Source organism: Plectropomus leopardus, chromosome 2 (assembly GCF_008729295.1).
Source record: "Plectropomus leopardus isolate mb chromosome 2, YSFRI_Pleo_2.0, whole genome shotgun sequence".
NCBI lineage: Eukaryota > Metazoa > Chordata > Actinopteri > Perciformes > Serranidae > Plectropomus > Plectropomus leopardus.
Genome location: NC_056464.1, coordinates 18,412,238 through 18,437,903, shown reverse-complemented (window position 1 = coordinate 18,437,903; position 25,666 = coordinate 18,412,238). Strand labels below are relative to the sequence as shown.

General features: G+C 39.5%; 2 protein-coding genes across 5 annotated transcripts; both read right to left on the bottom strand.

The window, feature by feature from the left end:
• Positions 1 to 2,644: 2,644 nt before the first annotated feature.
• Positions 2,645 to 12,349, bottom strand: comtb (catechol-O-methyltransferase b). The gene is made up of 7 exons (XM_042503636.1): positions 12,295 to 12,349; positions 10,407 to 10,546; positions 9,073 to 9,250; positions 4,732 to 4,849; positions 4,444 to 4,637; positions 3,041 to 3,172; positions 2,645 to 2,960 (listed from the first exon to the last, which is right to left on the bottom strand). The coding sequence occupies exons 3-7, from the start codon at positions 9,241 to 9,243 to the stop codon at positions 2,781 to 2,783; spliced, it is 795 nt and encodes a 264-aa protein (XP_042359570.1). The 5' UTR covers positions 9,244 to 9,250; positions 10,407 to 10,546; positions 12,295 to 12,349; the 3' UTR covers positions 2,645 to 2,780.
• Positions 12,350 to 12,443: 94 nt separating this feature from the next.
• LOC121955576 (SRSF protein kinase 3-like) lies at positions 12,444 to 25,005 on the bottom strand. 4 transcript variants are annotated; one of them, XM_042503599.1, is made up of 16 exons: positions 24,723 to 25,005; positions 23,398 to 23,579; positions 21,405 to 21,709; positions 21,109 to 21,217; positions 20,905 to 20,992; positions 19,777 to 19,864; positions 19,433 to 19,539; positions 19,118 to 19,283; positions 18,910 to 18,935; positions 18,739 to 18,795; positions 16,692 to 17,058; positions 16,466 to 16,563; positions 13,218 to 13,325; positions 13,069 to 13,138; positions 12,896 to 12,988; positions 12,444 to 12,636 (listed from the first exon to the last, which is right to left on the bottom strand). In XM_042503599.1, the coding sequence occupies exons 1-16, from the start codon at positions 24,762 to 24,764 to the stop codon at positions 12,452 to 12,454; spliced, it is 2,091 nt and encodes a 696-aa protein (XP_042359533.1). In that variant the 5' UTR covers positions 24,765 to 25,005; the 3' UTR covers positions 12,444 to 12,451. The 4 variants fall into 4 exon arrangements, with proteins under 4 accessions (XP_042359533.1, XP_042359541.1, XP_042359558.1 ...); XM_042503607.1 differs by lacking the exon at positions 18,739 to 18,795; XM_042503624.1 differs by lacking the exon at positions 23,398 to 23,579 and having other exon boundaries at positions 24,723 to 24,786.
• Between the last annotated feature and the right edge of the window lie 661 nt (positions 25,006 to 25,666).

The following is a 25,666-nucleotide window of genomic DNA, read 5'->3' as shown; positions in this document are numbered from 1 at the left end:
AAGGTGGAGAAAACTAAAAAAAAATGGTGGGGGGATGAAATGGTAAAAACAAAAACAAAATGATGGTTAAAAAAACTGATGGCCGAAAAAAAAGAAATTGAAGGTGGAAGGAAAACTTTTCATGGTCGAAAAAAAATTGATGGAGGAGAAAAAAATTGATGGTGGAAAAAGAAATTTTCACAGGAAGCTTTCTCGGGGGGATGAGACTTTCTGTGTTTCTTTTCCTTTCATGCTTTGTATTTTTCTGGGTGCCTAATTTCCCTTTCTCAGTTAAAGACACGATAGTGTACATTAGTGCACCAGCAGCATAAGCAGTCACTCACTCAGCTCCATCTTTTTTTATGCAGAGTTCAGTGTCTCAACCAATTTCTTCAGCCAGTTTTCATTTAGTTATAGCACCCACCCCCCTTTTGAGCCCTGGATAATCACTCCCCACTGTAACGGCCCTGGCAGCATGTCTCCATAGTCTCAGTCTTCTTTCAAGAAAGAAGAATGCCATAAACTGTCAAACAACTATTGCTGTTTTGCATCTGCATGTCTCTAATATTCCTCTACGTTTGGTTTTAGAGATGGATAAATTAGTTATTTTCACCACACAACTTTATATTTTGTATTTTTGTTTGATCTGTCACATCACTCACAGTCACTGTGAAATATTTAAAGAGCACATTAAATTTTTAATAGTTACTTAAATTCAAATCTAGGTGTGTTTTGAATATTTTGATAAACATAGTTTTTTTTTATTTGGCATGACAGGTTTGGTGTGCTTGAAGATTTGAGATCTTCAATAGAATATATATTGGTTTTTTGGTTGTTTTTTTAACATTGTAAGTAAATGCTAAAATGATCTGTATCAGATAACAATGTGTATAAATGCAGAGAACCCGCAGGAAGATTTGTAAAAATGTCTGACAACCCCTGACTGCCAACCTTAACCCTTTTTTTAAAACACATTTTCTGCTGCGGTCTGTTTTTGCGCATTGAATTCATGAGAAAAATAAGAAAGGACAAAACCCAAGCCATAAACATATCAGTAAACAGCATTTTAAAACAGCTGTAGCTGAGGAGAAGATTTTAGCATGCATGATGAAGCAGAGTGAATATTGGAAGCTTTTATCACAGAGAGCAGATGATGGAAAACACTATAAATTTTGCAAAACAGAAAACATCAGCTGAACCATCACAGCATTTCATGCTCCAAAAGTTGGAGCAGGTTAATTTTATCTGCATGAGAATCACTGACAAAAACCACAGTAAACAACCAGGCTGAAAGATCCCACCAACTATAGTAAAATCATGTAGGTGTAAATATATTTAATGTTTCAATGCAGACTTTGGAAAATGGAACATATTAATTATGGGGTAACTTAATTTGTTGATTGTCACTATTTAATTCAAATGTCAGAAATGAATAAATGATAACAGTTTGCATGCTTACAGATTTACTTTCTTTCAAATTGCAAACCATATTTGTATTCATACTTAAATTACACATTTATGATGCCAAATCTTCCTGTTTGTCTGCACTTGTCAAGTTGGATTAATGAAAATTAGTTGGAACATTCTCAGAATAAGAGCAAAATGTGAGTCTGGATCGATCATGTTTTTTTTTTTTGACAATTTTCCAATTTTTAAAATATCATTACAAGCAACCTGCAGGTAGAGACATTCCTTCACGTAAAAGCACGTCTTACCTGCCCATTCTTCATTGACCGGTCTTGATGTTATCCATCACACGAGCTCTACCAAACAGGCCTCCATCCATGGTCCAAAATGTGATTATGTATCTAGAGGCTCTCCTCTCCTCACCAAAAGTAAATCCTCTATCATCTCAGACAGCCGCTGTGCACTCTCAAAAATAACCACAGCAGAAAACAATGGTCTAAAAAAAAACAAAAAACAAAGAAGTAGTTGTGATTTCAACAGACAAAATGAAAACACTGACTTTGAGGCTTCAGGTTGTAGTATTATGCCAGAGTCAGAGAAAAGTGGAGGAAAAAGCATAACATTACAGCAGTGAGATTCTACAAATCACTGCCAAATCCCTTAAAAGCTCTCTCTTTCTCTCTCTCTCTCTCTCGTTCTTTCTCCTCTGTGTGCATCTCTGTCCAGGCACTCCCCCCACACTCTCTCCCTCTCTCCGTTGAACTCTCTCCTCGCTCTCTCTCAGTGCACTAATGGCCACAGATTGGGATTATCATGCAGGCGTCTGTGAAGAAAGCACTAGGTGGACCTTTTTTTTTCATACAGCTGAACCAAATGCGTAGCCCCCTCCCCACCCCCCAGCATGATGGAACTCACTTTGAGAGATTAGATGAGCAGTGATTTGATTCATACTCTCTCTCTCTCACACACACACACACACACTCTTCACACACCTGTCAACACTGGCACAATGGTGGAGAATATCAGAGCAGAAAATACATTTCTGCACCACAGAATGCAGCTGGATTAGATTTATTATTGATTTGAGTTGATGCTCTGGGAAAAGAAGCCCCCGGATCAGTTTGCAGCTCATCATCTGTCAATTAGATGCTCAACGTAGTATCACTACTGCCGCCTACTGTACCAATACACACACAGTGAATCACGTATTGAGACCTCCATCATGTGGGGTTACAAAAAAAAAAGCACACAGCATAAATTCCCTCACGTGTGACTTTTAATTTCAAGTTTCATTGACTCTATGACACATTAGAAAAACTGATTTTCAGTCATTTAACCTAAAACAACAAAGGTCTCAGGTGCCTTTGTAAAACATGACACTTTTTTGTTAAAAACTACCCCAAGTAGACGGACTTCTCCAAACCATCCTCCGCTTTGGTGTACTCCAGGTGAGATTTAAAGTACTGGCTCTGGTATCGCGGGCTGCTCCGCACAAACTCCAGATAGTCAGGAGTTCCAGGGCAGATGACGTTGTCTGCCAACAGGACGCTGCCTTTTCTGAGGAGGCCGCACTCCTGAGGAAAACCACAAAGAGCTTCATGCATCATGGCAGGAAAGAATTTTATCAGCATGAAAATAAGTGCAACAAACTTGCCTCCATCAGCTTTGTGTCGGGAAGGTAGCGATCCTTCCAGTGATCGAGGAAAACCAAATCAAATGTTTTCACTCCAAACTGCTCCTTCATTTTGGGGATCCAGTCACCAGACGCTCCTTCGACCAACTGGACCTGGAAAGAAGAAACACATTGTCATCTGAACTGCTCTGTTCAGGTTGTGACAGTCCCTCTGCGAGGTTCCTTTGCTACTGCTGATTGTTGTATCATCGCAGCAGGACAGCTGACTTGACACTAGACTGAGAGCTGGATTACTTCTTGTTAATAAATCATTTTATTGGTTCATCTCATCCCATGTTTCTCCCTCTTTAGTCCATCCTACGAGCTGGGTTGTAACAAGGTGTAGGGCTGAGTATTAGTACTTCATTCCTTTAAGGTATAATAAAATATCCCTGCAACAAACAGTATCAAAGCATCTTCAGTCAGATGATTCCTGCATTTGATGCTTTTTCCGCTGGGGTTCTTATCTGTTGATGTTATAACTGCTGATGTCGATTTTTTAGTTTATTTGGAGGGCGTTTTGACAGGGACCTTGACCTTATATATATAGAGAGAGAGAGCGGGGGGGAGGGGTCATGCAACAAAGTGCCACTGGTTGGAACTAAGCGTGGGTCGCTGCAGAGATGAGTCGCTGACACACATGAGGTGAGCCTGAGGTTGCCCCTGATGTTGATATGGGGGGAAAAAAGAGTGCAAAACGTCACAGTGTTAATGTCCACACAACATGAAATTCCAACATTGTTAGACATTTGAAATATTAACTTGATTTTCATCCCAGTCAAAATTTAACATCTGGCTGACATAAAAGTCCAACGTCCTTCTGATCACATTTTGACATCTGGTACCTGCTGGGTGTCGACTCTTGAGACGCTTTTTTCCCAATGATCAGTTCGACGTCAGTTAGCACGAGCTTACACAGCAGCAGCAGCAGCAGCAGCTAAAATTCAACAATGTGCCAGTAAACATTCAAAACAAACTTACAGCGGCACCAAAATGGCTCAACTCTGTTGTTAAACAGACTGTTGTTAAACAATAGCCATGTAATGCTAAAAGTTAGTTCTGTCACTGCACGGCTGGGCAAACTGTCACCAACTGTTCTCAGCAAGGAGCTCACACTCCTCCAGCAGCAGCCACAGCCCACGCATACTGTACTGTGGTTAAGTCGAGCGTGGTGTATTTTAAGGAGTTTGCAGGTCAGTGTGCCAAGATACAGTATCACCACTCCATTCACATTATGGGTATCAAAGAAGTACTCAGTTTGTATCAGTAGCCATTTAGGAGTACTGGTATTCATGCTGGTATTGTATTTTTTTAAACAATACCAAGCCCTCACACATTATGTGCATGGTTGATTTTCAGTTTGTCTGGAGACATTTAGGATTTACCTTGTCCTCTAATCCTGCCCATGCAATGACTTGACGTGCAATTGCGGCATAGTCTGGGTTGAACTCAAGAGTGATGAGCTTGCCCTGAGGGGGAAGCAGGCTGGCGATTCGCACCGTGGAGTAGCCACAGTAGGTTCCCAGCTCCAAGACGCTGGCGGGGTTTACCTCAGACACCACTGAGTCAAGAATGCTGCCTGTGGCAACAAAAAAAAAAGATATTCAAACATATAACTGGGTCAAGTAAAGTCATGTTTTTACACATAAAGTCACATCATGAGGAATCAGCACCTTTCTCATCCCCCACATTCATGGCCCACTCCTTGCTTTTGCAGAACTGATCGATGGCTTTGACCACGCTGCGAGGGTCCCCTCTAGTGGCGTTTTTCTGTACTGCAGCAAGGAGCCTCTGAGGGGAAAGACAGGAAAGAAAAAGGAATGAAAAAACTTTTCAGACAGCGCTATAGGCTACCTGACACCCGTCAGTATTTATTCACTCACTGATGCTTTTTTAGATGATTAATAAGCATGCATAATAAAAATTGGGTTGCCAGGTAGTAACCAAAAATTTAAGTAACGGACCCCAGATTTTGGTGTCCATCCTCCTGTTCTTCGGTTTCTTTTTGTTGTGATTTTTCAAAACAAAATTCAACAGAATAGCAATAAGGAGCAATAATACTAGATGTAAAGCATTCATATTTTACTCTTTGCAATTCGATGCCCAAACCTTTCCCTGTCTTAACTGACACCCCAAATCCTTCTGGCCAAATTGGTCATACGCTGGCAAATATATAAAAAAGCAAGGATGCTCTTGCTCTTTCTTCATCTGCGTTTTTTTCCCCCCTAAAAAGATAGGTCAAAGTCAAAATTTTACAAACTATAAATGACTCCATTGTGTAGATACCTCTCTGCTTGCACTGGTGTTTGTATCCAGCATTGTCCCACAAATTATTGTATGGATGTGCACACAAGTACCTTTTATAAAAATGTGATCAAACACTTCACTCAAGGCAAAAGGTGCTTTGATAGACAATGGACTAGTACTAACTATCTTTTCAATTAAATTTCATTAATACTCGTGGATAGATTACTGAACAGCCTGCAGGGCACAGGCCCAGGAGCCAAAAGTGTAACAAGGGGCCCCTCAGCAGGTCAGAACAAATACACAGCACAATGACATGATAATACAAAGGTGTACAAGAAGAAGAGAAAAGGAATAGATACACACAAGACAAATAATACACACAATAGCACAATACAGTGATACAAAGAAGAAGACACAAAGAAGACAGACAATATAACATAAAACTACAACAAAAAGCACATCACTTACAAAAACAGAATAAAAAAACTACACACAACAGTGCATCATATGTAAATGCTTGTCAAATTAAAAACAAGCGATAAAGTCCTGAGTTAAAGGTCAGCAGCACTCTCATAGGCTGCAATCACTACTCCCAACCCCGTCGCCTAGAAATGATGTTTGTATGATACTAAACTGCTTTCTTAATAACGTTTTTGTGGTGAAGTTATCGCTGCCTGGATTATGTTCAGAGACGTTCCTTTTAGGTAATGAAAAACTACATGCATGTATCATGTAGGCTTCAGATAGATGGCAGATGTGCAACGTGCCGTGGTGCCAAAACTTCAGACTCACATCCACACTCCAGCCTTACGGTTAGACAACAAAAACACTTTAAGGTTAGTTAAGGATTGCAATTTCTTTAACATCTTAATAAAACTGTAATAAGAAAGACTCTTAGGTTAACATACCCATGATAAATCCAATCAGGCGTTTTCGATCACCTTACCTGACCTCTTCTCAGGACTTAGCGTGTGTACAGACCAGACCAGACTTGACCCACTCTCTCACTCTACTGTTAGTTTTGTTGTTATTATCGTGGGAAAAGTTGCACCTGATACTTTTGTGTAGAGTTTCAACTGATGAAACACAAACTGTCAAAGTCCAATCCGAGCAGAGGTCGGACCAACCAGTACTAACACCCTAGTGGGTGTGCAATGCCTAATATGCTTAATAATAGTATGCCCCATAATTGAGTGGTTTAAAATCCATTCCAACATTTTATTCCAGGGATCCAAAAAAGCAACTTTTCAGTTCTCAACTGTGAGCTGCATCCTGCCTTAAATACAAAAAAAACAAACCAAAAAAACCCCAGAAGACTATTTAATGACACATTGTGTAAAAGGCATGTTTCTGGATTTTGGCTGTAAGCAACCCTGAGTATGAGCATAAAATAAAAGTACAAAATGTAACGTTAGTGCTTGTTTCCACTTTTCTTATCTGTTTATTTATTGAGAAACATTGTTAACATGTTGTGATGATTTAAAAAAAAAAAAAAAAAAAAAGAAAGCCTAAAGGGTTTTTTTTCTTTTACTTTCATTGGGGATGTATTATGTATGAGGAAGTATCAGAAAACTCCTCTCAGGAAACAATGAGCTGGACTCACATTTGTACACATGCATGCATGCCTGGTGTGTGTATGTGTGTATACTTTGACACACGCTGGGTCTGATGGAACTATATCAAAGACTTTGGCTGAAATCCATAAATCTCTGTGCGGTCACAGACAGATATAACATGCAAAAATGAAGTACAAGTTTTGACCAGCTGACACCAGACGTCACAAAAAGTCAGTGTTTAATGAGATTTAAACACAGACAGACACACACACAGATGTCACTATAACACTGACGGCGGCTCTGTTACAGTAACGTGTCCCAGTGAACCAGCATACACAACAATAGAACAGTGGGACACCTAAACAGGATGCAGCTGTTATGATTAGTATTAGTTACACTAGTGAAAGGTCTATTGTGTCACGTTGAATCTGTTCCTGACGTGCAGCTAATTTGTTTTCTCAAAAGCTTAGTGAAGCCAGATTAAAAACTGGCCTCTCACAAACCAGTCAAGTTGCAGTTACAATTTATATCCATGTCTGTCTAGACTCATATGGAGCCATGACAGCAGATAATGTTTCAAATGTTGCTGCAAAAATGCTACAAAGTCTAAATAATGGATGCTGCACACACACCTTCAATCTTGCAGCATAGAAGATACAATCAGCAGTTTCAAGATTAGTGTCACCTTCACAAGAATGAGACAGACGCAAGTTCACAGGGACTTTGAGATTTGACCACCAAAATCTGATCAGTTCATCATTGACTCCACGTTATACAACATAACTTTACCTGTGTAAGCACAACACTGGACTTATTTCACATCACAGAAGTAATTAAACTCATGTAAGCCTAACGTTGAAGCACACTGACACAAAGGCAGTGAGGAGAGAAAACTTTTTTTAATCTACTCCACGTAGATATTAAACCGCTGAACATAAAAATTGATCATTAACATTGGCTAAGAAATGAAAACATTATAGCACTACTTGTATTTTTTTACGAGCCAGTCTCGCCTGGTCCTATACGCCAGCGATCTCTTACGAATGGGCCCGAATGGGGTGAAGCAGTCAATGTGGTGTCTATGTACAGTATATACTGTATGTCAGTAACCACTACCCCGCCCACCAGTGTCGCAGTTAAAATCACTGGGTGCTGCTGCTGACTGCTGGTAAGGAGGCTATATAGCTACAGTTCGAGGAGAGCAGTACAGTCAAATGACCACTTGCATTTGCAGATCTCGCATTTGCCACGACAGAAGTGTAGCAACACGGTCAAAAAGGAGTGCCTGAGATTTAACTGATGACTTGACTGTTTTTCCAGCTCTTAGTGCAAAATACTTTATAAACTTTCACCTGTTAATAGCCTATCTATGTTATCAATTAACAGATTTGTCTACACATTTAAAAAATATGATTATCCATACACAGATTGAGCTAAAGTTTAACAACACTCCAGCAATTTTGCAAATCCTTTTGCTACAATTATGGCCCCACAATAAATCATTAGAGTGAATTTAATTTGTGTTCGATAATGTAGAAACATGCTTAGTTTATTTGAACTACCTTTACAATGTGCACACGTACTTCATTGTGACATTTGACCTACACTGTGTGTGTGTGTATGTGTCCTTTTTAAAATACCCTATTTTCTGTCAACCTAAATCTCCTCACCATATCTCCGTCCCCTCCCCCTGCAGGACCCCATCAAACCACAGGCCAGCGGGGGCATATTTGGGCTCAATGCATTATCAGTCTGTGTTGCTCTGTTGTGTGGCATTGACATCGTCAGCACTGTTCTGAAAAGTTGACTTTTGACCAGAAGCGCTGGGAGCAGCCGCACAAAAAAAGCGGGAGCACGCTGAAAAAAAGACGTTGGGTGTGTCACTTTTCACCAGGTGGTTGCATGCAGCCGCATACACCTGCTCCTCATGGGAATAAATGAAAAAAGACGTCAACCCTCAGAAAATACACTGTATGTGGATACAGGCACCAAGAGGTGAGGTCTCAGAGAGCTTCTACCATTTTTTGTACAAAGTTCAGTCTTTCAACTTACTAATTCAGCTGGTTTTTATTTAGTTATGGCACTAATTACTTAGAAATAAGAAATTGCAAACAGTCCCACTCTCCCCCCCCTTATTACTTCTTCCCTGCTGGTCATTAGTGTGTTTTGGCTGCTCTTGTGAGAGGTGAATACTGTACATTGAAGACACACCTGAGGACGTGTGGACTGGGTCACAGTGTCCAGCATCCGCTCCACAATGACATCATGCCAGATCAGTGCCAATCCTCCATGATACTGGACAGCAGCAGGGATCAGCCATCTGTACAGAGCATACAGGAGAGCTGCTCCACCGGTGAAACTGTAAAGAAGAGTCAGCCACATCCTGCAACTAAGACAGACAACATTAATTCAGCCTGGTTATATGAAGAAAGGCTGTGATTAATGAACCACAGACACAAAGAGCAATAACAACACATCTGCATGAGATAAATGAAAGCTCTCATATCTCCTCTCACTCTGCCTCTCCCTTTATGCTCGGATAATGAGATGGGTGTTTACTATGCAGTGTATAATACTGCCACTGCTCCTGTTTTCATTATCAGCTGCTGCTGCTGGGCCCGAGCCGCACACCCACACACATCTCAATGTGGTGATATCACTGTAGGATATCATTTAATATCAACTGCAATAAGAGCTGGTAAACACACAGCACAGCCCTTTGTGTGCAGCTTTCTCCCCCGCAGAAGCAATTAGTGTGTTCAGATATCTCAACCACAGATGAATTGTGAAGAACAGAGCCAAAAGGAGGCGAAAAGCACGGTCAGAATCCTAAACAAGGGCTCCTTCTGTGGGAAAGTGGTGAAGAGCACGGCTGGAAACGGCATTACCTTGCACTAACAATGCAACTGTGAAAGACCAGTGCTGGTTGAGTTAATTCATTTTGATTTGGAGTTTGAGTTGCATGGCAACTGGCTGGAGGTTAAGATCTCTGTTACAAAAGGCAGAGCACTGAGACTTTAACCTTTACTATGGCTTCATTTAAACGTACACACAACCAGGAGATTCAGAGACAGAAAAGCAGACTAGTCTTGGCATGGCTTGAGAAACGCACTCTTTTAACATCATTGTGTAGAAAGACAACTGCACAACACTGTCAAAAGCTGTGTATGCTGTCCAACGTAATTCAATGTTTACCAAAATCACGTCAACAAAAGTTTTCAAACAAAAGAGCAAAAAGGAGAACAAGAATATAAAGGTGATGAACATATCTCAGGCTTGTTTATTACTAAAACTATAATACATTATTTGTTATGAAGTTTGCATGACTGAGGAGTATCAGCAGCAGTTTCACACTAAATCCAGTCTCCCCAATTTCACAATACTAGGAGAACACACTCAACTCAGTCAAATAGAGGAATTAAAACCAGAGTGAGCCATGGTCTCCCTTGAGCAACACAGGAACAAACACTTGTTAAGCAAAAAACAAACACTTCATGCATTCTTAAAGGGTCTCTCATTAAAACCTAACAGAAAATGAGACTTACGTGTGTGGGCAGGCGGCGCTCCCCGTCCTCTTCTCACCTCCTCTCAGATCTGTGAGTTTTCTAGCAGGCGGACATATGCCTGCGTTTATGTGAGACTAACTCCTCCTTCCTCTCCTTTCCATCCCCCTCTCTGTGCTCTGCTGAATGTGAGCATGCAAAGAATGCACAACAGGCTAAATCTCAACGGCCACATGTTCACTCACACACACACACACACACACACGTACCCACACATGCAGGCACATGCAAAAAAAGAGGGGGTGATTCTTGCTTGGCATTTAAAGAAATAGTTACAAAAAAATTGTTTATCAATGACTCATCCTGTGTTACCTTGAATTTGTCAAGAAAACTTCTTGGACGCCTCCAAAGTGAACGAAGAATCCAAAAACATAAAATTCAACATAAATTCAAATGAATGGATCTGCCTTTGACAACAACAAACTTTATAAAAACCTCAAGTTTCACACAACTTGCACAGTATAATCCAAGTCTCATTTATCAGCTTGTATGCTCAGTATTTCCCAAACACATGCATCATCACTAAAACCTTAAAGCACTTCTGCATAAACAGTCTTTTTTGAAAAAGCATACTTGGGAAAGAGTTTGTGTTTAAACATTGCTCAATGTTTTTGGGAAGTACTGAGCATACGTCAGGATGAATGAGACTTGGATTATACTGCATGAGTTGCGTTAGAGTTTGTAAACTGAGGTTTTGATGTAATCTTGCTGTTAAACGCCATTTACTCCACATTATCTAGAATTTTATCTTTTTTTGGAAAATGCGAGAAAAACAATGTTTTCGTCACAAATTCATCGGAACTTGCAGTGAGCAACTGATATACAAATGATCATTTTTCCAGTTATGTATTCATTTAATAATTTTCTTCAGGGTTCACTTTTCAGTGCAGCCACTCCTATTCATTAAATCTACATGTTTAAACATATTTTTTCTATATATCTCATTTTCAGTATGATTACATTTTCATCCTTTCCTCCAAAAGCATTTAAAAAGAGGTTACCATCACAGACTGAGGTTTGTTTCTGATAACATATAAACTGCCTTGTTCTGTCGTGAGTCATTAGTGTACTCCTTAAAGCTGACATTTCTGAGACGAAGTGCTGTCTGAATAAATCTATTTTATTCCAAGAACAGGGTTACCACAAGCTTTTCTCTACTTAAAGAAACATTTATCAAAGGTTAGGTTTTGATTTACTGTGTATTCATACGGTGTTACAAAAATTGGATAATTTCTGACTGGGAAGGATTTTGTGAATGCCCCCTTAAAATTGGAAAAGAGCTTGTAAAGTCGAAGAAAATTTTTGCTACATGAGTACAACATGGCGGGCGACAGTAAATGTTTTTGTTGGTATGGTAATAAACATATTAATTCACATACTGCATGCCAAAGTTTGCCCACATGTAATTCGTAATATTGTACTATTAGTTGCTGTCCACATAGAGTGAACTGGATTAGTAAGAGAAGTTATTAGCATTAGTCAAGTAAAGCAATATTTTAGTAGTTTTAGGGGATCAACTGGTGCAGAAACGAGTCTGGGCCAAATCACTTTGTAATGTAAAGCCTCAAACTGTTATCAACTTGTGGTTTAAGTGCTGTGAACAGTAAAATACAACACATCTTCTTTGAAGTGTCAATGTAATTTCCACATTACGACTTAAAGCTCATGAACACACACAAGTCAGAAGAACAACTTCCAAACTCAGAAATGGGACCATCAAAGAGCACGTGAATGCAATCTTTTGTCGGTTTATTAAAATTCAATCACGTAGCAAGGCAGTTTTCCAGTGAGACAAAACTTTTTTTGGTCATTGCTACGCCTGAATTAAATGTGACTATCATTAAAATATTAAAAGACCAAACAATCCAACCTGGAAAAGGCTCGTCCTCAGACTGTGCTCATGATGCCAGCACCAGACGACTGCTGTGTATCCCACAGCTGTCTGAGTCCCATGTCACACGCAATGCGTGTGAGCCTGCTCCCGAGAGCTCGTCCACTGGGCTCTGAACCAGACAGAACTGGTCTGTCTAGGAGGCGATCCAAGGGTGTTTCAGACACTGAGCAGCTGTGGCTCTTTTCTGCGGCAGCAGCTCCAACATGGTCAGGAGGAACGAGCTGAAGTTGTCTGCTTCGTCATGTGGCCACTCGTATTTATCCAGCAGGATCTCAAACAAGCTCCACGGCTTCAGCTTGGTGATGCGTCGCAGTTGTCCTGCACAACGCAAGAAGTAGACTGATTCACTGCTTATATCTACTTTTAATAACTGTTTTGAATAACTTTTTGATTTATCCCACCCTTCATGAAACAACACACAAAATCCTTTTTCAGCATAACAAATTTGAGTCAGGCTAAAAGTTGCTGACTATTGTGTCCAAATCAAAATATCAGATATGGGTAACTTAGCCATATAATAAGCATTTATAAAGTGTTAGTCTTCAATAATTTAATTATTTAATTTAGTTTATTTTACCTTTACGGTTGAAGTATCGTTTGGAGTTCCTCCCTGACAAGGCGAACTGGCATGGGATTGATCCCAGCAGCTCGATGATGTGGGCAATGTGATCTGAAAGAACACGGAGAACTTTGTTTTACATGCACATTTAGTTTAATCAAGGACAAAAGAGACATTTGAACAACACAAACCTTCCTCCCGGGAGAATGTGGCTCCTGACTGGGGGTCAAACAGGTAGTCCCCTGTGGCCAGCTCAAAAGCCTACAACATACATAAAGGAATAAACAAAAAACATCTAGGAATTAAAAAAAATACATATCTATGCAGGTGCTTGACTCACCATGCAGGCGGTGCTCCAGATGTCAGCCGGGGTGTCGTAGTCAGCGCCGATCAGAACCTCCACAGAGCGATACTGACACGTCTGGATGTCCTCAGTGAAGTGTTTGTGCTGACGACCAGACAGATAAGATTTTAATGATCCCCTAATTAATAAGGTTCCCCATCCACTAAGTAATGACCTGCATCGATGACTAAAAACAAAACTCCACACTTCCTTATTTCTTTAGCTCTGTTGAAAAAATAACTATAATTTAATTTTCTACATTGAATGACATACTTTTATGCTTAACTAGATTATCTTGACTATTATACTTATGTTGGTATACAATTTTATTTCAATAATTGTTACCTGAAGTTGTAAAACCTTACTGAAATTCGACTTTGAAGACTACAAATCTAAGCTAATTAAACATATTTCTAACAACAACACAGAGTCTACAGCCGTGATATGGCTTTGTGAGGCAGTACCAAGCGTCAGCCTTTGGGGCTTAAAAAGGAAGCCAATGCAGAAGTGCCAAAAACTGCATTTCCTCAAATGGCCTCTTGAAGCTGGCTCCAGAGTGAGTCAATCCTCATGTTAAAATGCCCAATTTTACAGCAGAAATAAACATGTTTACAGCCTGGTACAAAATTGGTTTTGGTCTCTATAGCTAATTTCAACATTCATGCACAGTTCGTGTACAGGGGGTGAATTTGTATATAGCACACCTGTTTAAATTTTATTAGAGCTTAAAGTTAAACATATTTAAGGGTGGGGCACTTGAGTGACAGGCTGTAAATGGACCTGCACTTGTATAGTTCTTTTAGAGTAATTTTGATCACTCAAAGCATTTTCACTCTACTAGACACGTTCACCCCTTCACTCACTCACTCACTCTCTCTCTCTCACACACACACACACACACACACACACACACAATTTGGGGTTCAGTATTTTGCCCCATGTTGACTGGAGGAGTTGGGGATCAAACTACCAACCTTCCGATTAGAGGACGACCTGCGCTATCTTTAAACCAGATGCTTATAGTGAGAATACTAATATGATCCTAAACTGGTTTAATGTTAACCATGTACACCATCTTTAGCATGCTATCATTAAAACAATGTCAGTTTTGCAGGTATTTGGTCATAAACCAAAGCAGTCAATTAAATAGAACTTAATTCCAATTTTGTCCAGATGATGGCATTAGATGAACAGTCGGGGGATCATCAAAGTTACTAAAATTCATCCCGAGGGGGACATGAATGTATGAACCAAATTTCATAGCAACTGTCCAATTGTTGTTAAAATACATCACTAAAAACCTCCAGTGCAAACTTCCTGGCAGTAAAGGAAAAGTCTGGGAATCCCCAAAGTTGATATGATTCATCTTCTGGGGACCATAAAATGTTTTACACAATTACATGGCAATCCATCCAAAAGTTGTCATATATTTTCATTTGGACCAAAGTGTTGAACACTGCTGTTCCTTAAGTCATGCCACTGGCTAGCATGTCTAAAAATGTTTTTAAAAAGAAAACTGTCATCAGAGAAAATAACATGACCAGGGTCTATTTCTCTCACTCTGCCAAATGAAATAAGAAGAATAAGCACCACCAGCAGGGTGGTTCTGAAATGCACAACACAATGCTGTATGTCTCTCTGAAGCCACATCACCAGCCCACTCAGTCTTGTCTCACTGGAAACATATGGCAGCTGTGTTTTTCACTGGAGGGTAAACACGGCTGCTGTGCTCTACAGAAAGCACCTGTTGCATTTGGTTATGTAAAAGCAACACTTGAGAAGTGTTTTATAGATAAGGCAGGTGGCTGTCATGCTGTCTGCCTCTCTGTTCCTCCTTTCAGCCACATTCCCACTTCCCCAGCCGGCAACATTGCTGCTCTCCATCCATCCACCAGTTGCTCTCAGACTCTCATCCCACTCAACTGACTTTCGCTACCACCTGCTCACTTTCCATTTCTTCTCATCAGCTCTGCAGTATATTTACAATCCCATTTCCACTCAAACCCTGCCAGATCTTCAATGTTGCTTTTTTATGGCTTGATTTTCAGCCACCTGCACCTGCATCCTGACATGTTTAGTCCATTCTGTTACAGTTTTCCAGTTGAGCTATCTACCAAACTGATCTGATACTAAAGGTGGAGGTATAAAAACTGCAGTCCGCTGATCATTCAGAGACAGAATCGTCACTTTTGTTTAATGCACAAACTTAACACCTGCCATCTTTAAATATTCCATCAACTGCAGCAGAGACTTTAAACGCTCCAGTCTGTCTTTCATTGTTCTAAAAATGTAAACAATCAACAAGGTGCAGACATTTCTCTGCATCATCAATTAAGTAGAAATGCACTGAGAACTTGATGGAGCAGTGAAGCCACTATAACCATCCTTAGACAACCTCGCCTACTTTAAAGAGTTCAGTCTGCGGTTAAAATGCAAAACAGGTCTCAGGTTTAAGTACATGTCTGTACAAGTTGTAGACAGGTTCCAAGGCTATAATACCGAAAGTGTTTGGTGGAAATGTGGCTTATCTGTACCTATCCCTGAACCCTTAAATGTTCTTTAAGCCACACCTGTTTCTGAACCCTCATCTGTGTCTGTCTGTCTGCACCTTTTTCCTGCCTAATCTCCATCCACCCCTGGATTCTTAGTAACTTCTGTTTGGACTAGCTACACACCAGTAAGCTTCTGTATCTTTATTTTTTCTAATAAATCATTGAAGTGTTCCTGTCTGCCTGGATTGCACTCAGCCGCCTGACAGTGGACAGTCATAAAACACATCACAATTTAAAACTAATCTCCAGGATAGACCCGCACCTGACTCATTTCTCCACTTAACAGACTTACTTAACAAAATTCATTTTCTGCCAATTATTCATCAAATATTTATTTGGTTTAGTGCATGACATATTTTGATAAATCTGAAAATAATCATAGTTTATTTTTCATAGTCTTTTTTTTCAAAAACAGTTTTTGCATGTTAAGTATAAAACCAATATAACCCTAAAGTCTGATTAAGGATTCAGGTATCCCTTGCAGTCTTAGCCAGTTATTATGATTCTCACAATGTGTATTTTGATACATAAATGTAAATCCAGACACAGAAGTGCTCTATTATCAAAATAAATTATGGATATTTTTAAAGCCACGAAGAAGGCAGGGCACCTTCTTAAGTCTTAAAATTGTACTGTGAAATTGTAATTTTGTATATTTTTTAGGTTTAGATTGCTGGTAAAATAATCACTCACCACCCAGCAGGCATTGCCCAGGTCAGCAATCTTGATGAGGATTTTATCAGCATTCTGCGGCTTTAGGAGGTCCAGAAGTACATCTGAGTCACTGATGACTAAAAACAAAAGAAAAGAATGTGATAGCTGAGCAGATCAGGGTACACTTTGTACTGATGATGCTGAGTAATCTTCATGGTAACACACTGTGTAAATATGCTCATGTAAACATATACACGAGACTGACCACGAGGGGAGGATGGTGAAGGAGGAGGCAGCTCTTTGTCTGCAGTCTGATGTAATAATAATGATCTAGAGCCAGACACAGAAGCATCTGAGTTGAGGTCTGGACACGAGCAGATGAAGTCTTTGCGGCTGTGTGGACTTAAGTCCAGTCCGTCTTCCAACAGCATCGTCTGCCTCCTCAAAGTGAGGTGAGGACCTGTGAGTTTAGAGAGACAGGTGGAGCTACGGGTGCTCGTAGGAGCAGTGACATCAGAGAATGACACGTGAAGTTTGTCTTTTCGATTGTGGTCCGATGAACTCTCCTTTCCTCGTCGACTCCTGTCTTTTCTTGTCAGTCGCTTAATGGGGCTCCCGGAGACCTTGCTGGACTGTAGGGGCGGGATCAGTTGAGGGGAAACAATCAGAGGGGAGCATTGAATACAAACCAGTAAAGCAAATATTGCAAATTAAAGCCACTAGATGTAGGATTTTGACAATTCTGTTTCCTAGAAATTGCGTTTTAGTCTTACTAAATTGTTTTTATAATTACGTTGTGGTCACATATAAAATATAGAAGAAATATTGTGATTTTTATTTAATTTTAATTAAAAGAAACTGATAATAAAGTGCATATAAAATAGTAATAATACTGCATATCTTCAATAAACAAAAAACAAAAAAAACCCCAAAAGAAATAAACTAGTAGTCAATATTTTGTTGATATGATCAGCATCAATGTTTTTATGACTTGCCAGATATGTTAATCAGCAACTTTCCTCATTATATAAATAGAAAGCTGGCCATTATGTTTGCCTCAAACATATTGGCTTTATCAAATTAAATGCATATAAACATAATTTCTAGGACACAGGGCTGGATTTAAAAATATCTGACTTCAGTGCCCCCTAATGGTAGCATGAAAAAACACTCAACACATCATTCACATATTTAATATTGCATATGCTGCGACTTCTTATCAACCACTTTTACCCACATATCTGCATCTGTATGCACATAGTCTGCAGTTAGCACAAGCCTACAGAGTTTTACATGAATTCCATGAATGAGTACCTCAACAATAAAATATGAAACTGTTACTCTATATGCTGTAAAACTATAAGTTGCTAACAACAAGCTATTTTAAAACCACAACAGCAGATGTTGGAAGGACATCAAAATTTGCAGTTGTGTCGTGTTATAGAAGCTGACAACAAACACCTCTCTCAACACCCCTCGCGTGGCTTTGAGCTGCAGGAGCCTGTTAGTGACACAACAATATTAAAAGAGCAAGCATCAACTTGGAGCAGAAATTTAAGACACCTGTCAACATGCAACATATCATCAGGGACTGTTTCAGTATTTCTATCTTTGGGTTCTAAATGTGAGAGTTATAGACATGTGTTTAATATGAGATATAAGAGCTGTGCAGTACAAATACAATTATTTCTAGTTTTCTACTCTGGTAATCTGTTCTTCACTTGTCTTGACTGCAGTGCAAAAAAATTTAAAGTTGAGATACAATCTGCACAATATTGTTGAGGGATTTCCACTGTCTCTTTAGGGTCAAATGTGATAGCAAGAAAAGAACAGCAGAATGAGTTTAAGGGACACTATGTCACCCAAATACCTAAAGAGCAAATACAAAGAGTGCAAAGAGCTCACTGTATTTACAGATCTCAATTTGACTCTAAATATAAAAATATGACTTTATGACATTTTTTTGACAGATTAAAAATGTTTTTACTCAGATTATTTGTCAAAATTAGTTGTGTTGCTTACATGCTGTAATACTATAAACTGCTGTAATATATCATAAATATGTGTAAATTAAGAAATAGAATCACCTCCCTCTTGAGCATCATAATCATGTTTATATCAATCATATTTGACAGAAATCACACTGCAGTGTGCTCGTGTAGGACAGCAGTTGGACAAAATTAGTTGGTAAATGTCCGATGCCCTGCCTTTTTATGATTTCACACATCCAATAGTGAGTTTTAAGCTGCAGATGTGGTCATGATGCAGTTAAGAAGCTCAAGTGCAAAAACAAAACACAACATCCACCTTACCCACTCCCCAAGAGTGTGGAAAACCCCAGTCAGCTTCCCCAACAAGCTGGACAAACTCTTCAGAGGTCATAACACAAATGAACAGGTGGTAATGTAATTATGACAAAACATGGCCATCTTAATAAACTGAATGAAATAATAATGAGAAGAGGAACATTTCAGGTTGCACACCTGTTTTTCTCTGGAGCTTCTGTTCACTGGCAGGAAGTGAAAACATCAGCAGGGAAGAGAGGCACAGGATGTGAAAATCAGTGAAAAAGAAAAAATGCCCGTTTTTTTTCTTGCATTCAGTCAAGACCACCTCCAGCAGCCTGGTTCTCGCAGATGTCTGGGACACATATTTCTTTGTAATTGAAGCAACTCATGCAGCATCACTGACCTGTGGAGCTGGTGAAAGCAGAGGATACTGGCAGCTGCCACAGCTTGGTGTTGGCCGCCAGATTCTGAATATAAACCTCATCCACTCGCAGGAGGATGTTTTCTGGCTTGATGTCTGTGTGGATAATCTTGCATTTAGTGTGCAAGTAATCTAAACCCTGCAGAACCTGTGATAAGGAGTGGAAATACAGTCACTGTCACTGCACCCCACGTCAACGCGGAGCAAAAATAGAAGATAATCTGCTCAAAAAAGAGCTCAGTCAGTGGTGAAAGACAGAGAGGGTGATTTAAGGTGGTATAAAGGGTTGCACAGCACCTGTCTGAGGATGCTCTTAACGCAGGGCAGGGGGAGGCCAGTGTAGTTGGATTTGATGATCCACCTCAGCAGCTGGTGGCCCAGAACCTCCAGAACCATGCACACATCTGGGGAGCGGTTGAGGACCTTGTCTCATACTGCACAGCCCGGGTCTTTAGAGTTTATTCAGTATTTTAAGAGGGTGAAAAACACACTGACACAATCTTTCAAGTTCTGCCACTATGATTTGAAGATGTTGTCATAGTGCCATCTATACGCACACTTGTAAACAGTAGAATTTAAGAACAATACTTGATAGAAAACCTGCAAGTTACAGACATACAATATGCTTCTGTAAAGGATACGCTCTCCATTCACTGCAGTGATCCTGAAGTCATCAATGAGGTGCACGATTGTCTCACGTTTTGGATCTTTGGGGTCACTGTCCCTGACCTGATGGTCATATAGTGATCATATTACAATATTAACAGACACTGTATTAAAAATGATTAAAGACAATCATACTCAGATCAGATCAATTCCTATCATCTGTCACTGCTATCACATGGTGTGAGATGCTGATGGTGTCATACTGGTGTTTATATAAAATTGACAAAATCTTTGCAGATAGGCTGAGCAATCACTGTTAATATTACTAAGACTGAGACCTGCTATGGCATTCAGTCTCACATATTAGTGAATCTCTCTAGGGAAATTATTTCAACAAACTGTAGGTCCAAAATGCTGTGCAAACTAGAAAATCACAAGTGTGTTTGTCTTTTCATTTAAAGCGACATTAGGTAACTTTTTCCACAAATAATACAAAAAGTAATATCTTTTAACTCGCACTTTATCCTGTCAGTAGTGCACCAGAGAGATAATTGTAAAAAAAAATAAAAAATAAAAAAATCTGTTCCCTCTGGCTCCTCCTTGTGCTCCTTGTGGCCTTTGGAAGCACCCACCGTGCCTGTTGAAAATAACCAATCAAAGCCAGGAGCAGTCGCTGTCAATCACTGTTTGCACACATGCTGTTTTAACAACAGCAGCAAACACAGCAAAGACAAGTAAACAGAAGAAGGCTGAGGAAAAGCTTGCTTTCGCTTTCACAGAAAAAGACAGACTGTCTTCTGGAGGACGAGGAGAAGCCAGAGGAGCGTGATTTTTTTCACAGATTATCCGCCTCATGTACTACAGTCAAAATAACTTGTTATATTTGCTGACAAAGTTACCTACTGTTGCTTTAATGCAGTAATGTTCTTCGAATTTGCAAAGGATTATGGACATGCAGTTCATTTCGCGATGTCTCTGTCATTATGTCCTGCTGCTCCAAAACCACCACAGTGGAGTCAGAGTTTTCTTTGTGCTGACCAGAAACTCACAAACAGGAATAACACTCTGGGCAGATCTACTACTTGTGTATTCTAAGAATACTCTAAAATCACTAAAAACTACTGCGCATTCATCTCAAACAAAAGCAATGTGGTCACACTGACACATTTCAGAAGTTTGATCTCATCCAGTGCCGTCTCTGTGAATGTCTGAGCACTCTTCACCACCTTCAGAGCCACAAAACGCCCCTTCCTGCATGCAAACAATCATGGCAGTTAGCTACTATTATGTTTATATCATATTAGATTATCGCTACATGATGTTATTATGTTATTCAGGAAAGGGCAAAAGGCCAAACCTGTACTTACACCATATCCCAGCAGAGCCATACAGTGGAAAAGTGACCCCATCCCAACTTTTTAACCACTTGGTACCGGTCAACGAAAATCTCTCCAATCTCCACGGGGTAGTAACCACCTGCAACACAACCAAATGCCTGCATCAAAGAAAACATTGAAACGCATGGAAGTTTGTTTTTAGAGGTTTGCATGACCATGCCGTGACATTAAAGGCATTTTAATTGTTTAAAGAGACTGCCTTGGAGTTTTTCTTGTTTTCCTTATCTCAACCAGTGTGTTGGAGTTTGGTGTTCGGTGCTGCCTACCGATGCCATAGTCTGCAGGATTCTCCTGCTGCTCGTCGTAAGATCCGACAGGCGCAGGTGACTGAGGATGTGTCTGTGCAGCTGGCGGGCAGTGGGCAGGTTTGCTGGGTGTGGGGTCAGGTTCAGGACTCCCTGCTGCGTCTGGGGAGGGGTGAGGGCTGGCTGTGACGGGCGGATTGGAGGAGCTGGTTGAAAGAAGGGCTGATATAGCAGCAGCATACGAAGACGACATGTTCGACCAGAGCCTGAAGAGTTGGAGCACAGCTGAAGATGGGCCCAGATGACAGCAGCACTCAGGAAGAAAGCTGCAACAAAAATGCATTTGCATACTTGGATGGAGTTCTTCAGTCGTGCAAACATCTCTGAAATGCGAGTTTGCCAGCTGTTTGTCTCTGACAGATAGTCTGTGCTTTTAGTTACTGATTGCAGAGGGTTGTGTGCAATGACATTTTCAAAGGGGCAGCAAATGTGTGTGTTTATTTTTAGCTAGATGAATGGCATGTCAACGTAAATAGCTCCTGACACTGGCCCAGCTGCAACTGACCTCTTTCTGATATTGCAATCGACTACTACAGTTGTAAACATGAACGGCTGGCAATTCAAATTAATTCATGGGTTTTCAAGGGAGATATCTTATAGCACTTTACAAACAAAACTATTCGTTTTTACCGGGCAACACTGCAGGGAAAGTCCTGTTAGTTACTGAACTGAGAAGCCAAGAACGGATGTTGTTTTTAATGCAGTCATCTCGGGGGCACAGGTTAATTACGATTAAAGATTCATGACTACGTTAAGTTATCCCAGGAAAGCTTTTTTTGTTAATCTCAAGATAAGAAGATGCTAAGCCCAACAACACAAGAAAACAAGGTTGTTTCTTTCCTTTTATAACTTATATTGTTTATCAGAGATCACGAGTATCTAGGCTGAAAAAGTTCAAGGAGTACCTTTTATTTATCAACGCATCAGACCACATTCCACTCAAAGTCTAACAGCTCAGTTATGAATCCTTCCCGAGAGTCATGACTTCGATATTTAAGGTTGAAATCGAGTGTAATCAAATGAAAAAGAGACTCAGTTTTGAGTTTTCCATAATGATCCCGTAATCTTAAGACACAAAGGTCGTTTTCGCTTTATAAATTATCTTGTTATCTCAAGAAATCGCCCTTTTATTTTTGGGGGGATTCAACATAAATTAACTCATTATCACAGGGAAATGACCTTTGTTATCTTAAATACATTAATTAACTCTTGATCTTAAAAATAATGGCTTTACAAAATCATTTCAAACATGGCTGTTCTCGGCTTTTGTAGTTAGATCAATGTTGGAAATTAGCACCAGCTACCAGTCAAATGCTGGTGAAATATGCATGTGGATAATACATTTTTTTCATTAACTAGCCAAAAAACAATGGCAATCCATTGAGTTTGTGATAGATTTTGGAACTGACCAGCCACAGAGGCAGGTGGATGAAAAAATGTTAATTTCAAACTCCGGTTAGACTTTCCGAGAGAGACGGAGGGAGAGAGACAGAGAAATCTTCCTTTTCACAGCTGTAGTATTTTAAGTTCCATTTAATATTCATGTAAGTTAACTTTGTTTTTACTTTTTTGAGCTGTAAGGTTTGTCTACAATTCATGACACTTTACAGATACAGCCTTTGGCTAGGTGAACATTTTACATCCCTTTGCTCTGCTCGGTAGTGACAGCTAAGTCTTTTGACGTTTACATGTCTCGTTTTATACAATTCATTTTGTTTACCGTGTATAACTGTCATTTATCAGTTTACTTCTGTTGCTTTTTGCTCCCACAGCGACAAATTTAAACAGTTTTACTGAGAGGTTTATTTTTACAGGTAGTCCAGTTGACTCTAGCAGTGGACTAATGCATGTTTCTGGTTTTAACGATGAGACTCATAAGTAAAGAAAAACACCTAACAGAGCCCTATTTGTCCACAATAAGTACCCAACAGTGTTAGAGGAGGAGCCTACTTACCCCTGTGTGTGATATATCCAGTTTTCATATGTGAAACGCGGGAAATAAAATGAGGCTGGCACAAGGACTGTCAGCCCGTGTGCTGTTTCTGACTCTGTTCTGTGAAGCAGATACTCAGGTCCAGGAATAGCAGACTGCTGCTGCTGTTTCTGACAACACTTCACGCTGTGGAGCCACCGGATCTATTTACAGAGGGGGTGAGGGGGTCATTCTCTTATTTATTCTTTGGCTTTCCAATAATCCAATTTCAACTGTTAGATATTAGAAATACTGACACTCATAATTGACAATGACACTCAAAATCAGAATTATATATACTTACATATATATATATATACACACACACACACATATTAAAACACACACACACACATACACATACATATATACATACACATATACATACATACATACATACATCAGAATCAGAATCAAAAATACTTTATTGATCCCCGAGGGGAAATTGGCTTTAGTTACAGATGCTCCCATTTAAAAGTCTTAAAAGAAGTAGGAAAATGTAGAATAGAAAGTGTAGTAGAAACTTAAGTATAAATACAAATGTACATTTTTGTTCTTGTTTCTACCATGTGAAATAAAACAACAGATTACAACATGGATGTAGTTATTGCACTGGATTATTGCATATATATATATATATATATATATATATATATACACATATATATATATATAGAGAGAGAGAGAGAGAGAGATAGAGAGAGAGAGAGAGAGAGAGAGAGAGAGAGAGAGAGAGAGAAACACCGTTTTTCAACCCTTTTCAGATCATTTTCTTTTTTCATAATTTATTATGATGTTGTTATTATTATTATGCATAATAATAAAACATGTTGTATTGTAAGGATAAAGATAAAACTTGATTCCTTAAAGGAAATTCAAGCACTACCCAAAAGCTAGAATACAGTGTAAAATATTGCCCCACCTTTACCTGCTGCAAAGTTAGAGTAGTGTTTACATTACTTCATCAATAATCGTAATTTAATACAAAAGTAGCCTATAGAATATTCTAAACTGGAAGTACTTTTCTGCATATGAGGTACTTTTACTTTTTGTTCTTTGAGTATGTTTTGATGCTGATTTATATATGTATTTTTAATACAGGTCAATTACATGTACAGGGTATTTCTACACTGTTATATTGCTTCTCTTAAATAAGTAAAATATAAGAACACTTCTTTTTCCGTCGGTGCTCAGTCTGTCTCATGGTGGCTCCCTCTTTCAGTTTTTTAACTTGGGCTGGTGTCAGTGTATATTTACAAATAGAGCAGCTGATTTCTCCGTTGGGCTGTGTCGCCTCAGTAACTTACCTGTGTGAGGAGCCTGAGGTTGACCGCTGTTAACGCTGGCATCACGAGCTGCTGTTTACGCTCCTGACAGTTTCCGGTGGCTTGTTCTGATCGTAAATCTATATTTTAGCTCGCTGTCCATGGTTTTAGTCTGTCAAGCTGACAGAAGTGAGACCTGTCTGTGTGTGAGATGCTGCTCCTGCAGCAGAGCGGGATCGTAGTCATGTAGAGAGGGATACTGGATAGCACGCGGACGCCAGGTGTGATGATAGATAGATGTATTTAAGATAGTCAGGTGCGCGCCAGGTGTGGCGGAAGTCGGTCCGTCTGATGAAGCATTCCGACCAGTCTGCCCTCAGGCCGCGTTCCGCACCGCTGCAAATGTTGACTGAACATTGATCGACATTTGTGCATTTTTAATTTCCCTCATAAGCGTTTGTCACCTAAATGCATACCTTAAAAACCTCAGCAAAATGGCTTGATTTTTTTTTCAAAGGCAATCAGCAGTCAAAGAAGATTAGCAAGACATTAGTAAAAAAAAAAGAAAAAAAAAAAAAAAAAAAGAAATGAAAGGAAATTGCCTGAAAATTAATAATAAAATAAAATTAACAGGAAAAATTTATAAAAATTATCTAACATAATTTAAAAATGTGATTCTGATAATTACAAACTTTTTTCTTTTTTTTTTACCAAGTTGCTACTTGCCATTTCCACATGTTTTTGAAAGAAATCCCACCAAATTGCACAGGTTTCAAAGGTGAAAATACTTGTGAAGAGCATCTGGAAGCAGCACAAGAACACTGGTGTAGAACACCCTCTGAAACACATATTTCAGAGGGTTAACTAGGAAGTCACAGAAAACCTGTTTATATCCTTACTTGTGATGAAGGAAAATCTTCATTTGAGTTGGTATGTTCGGTCTCTTTCTCTTGAAATATATCAGAAGCCCCGCCTCTATGCTGGAA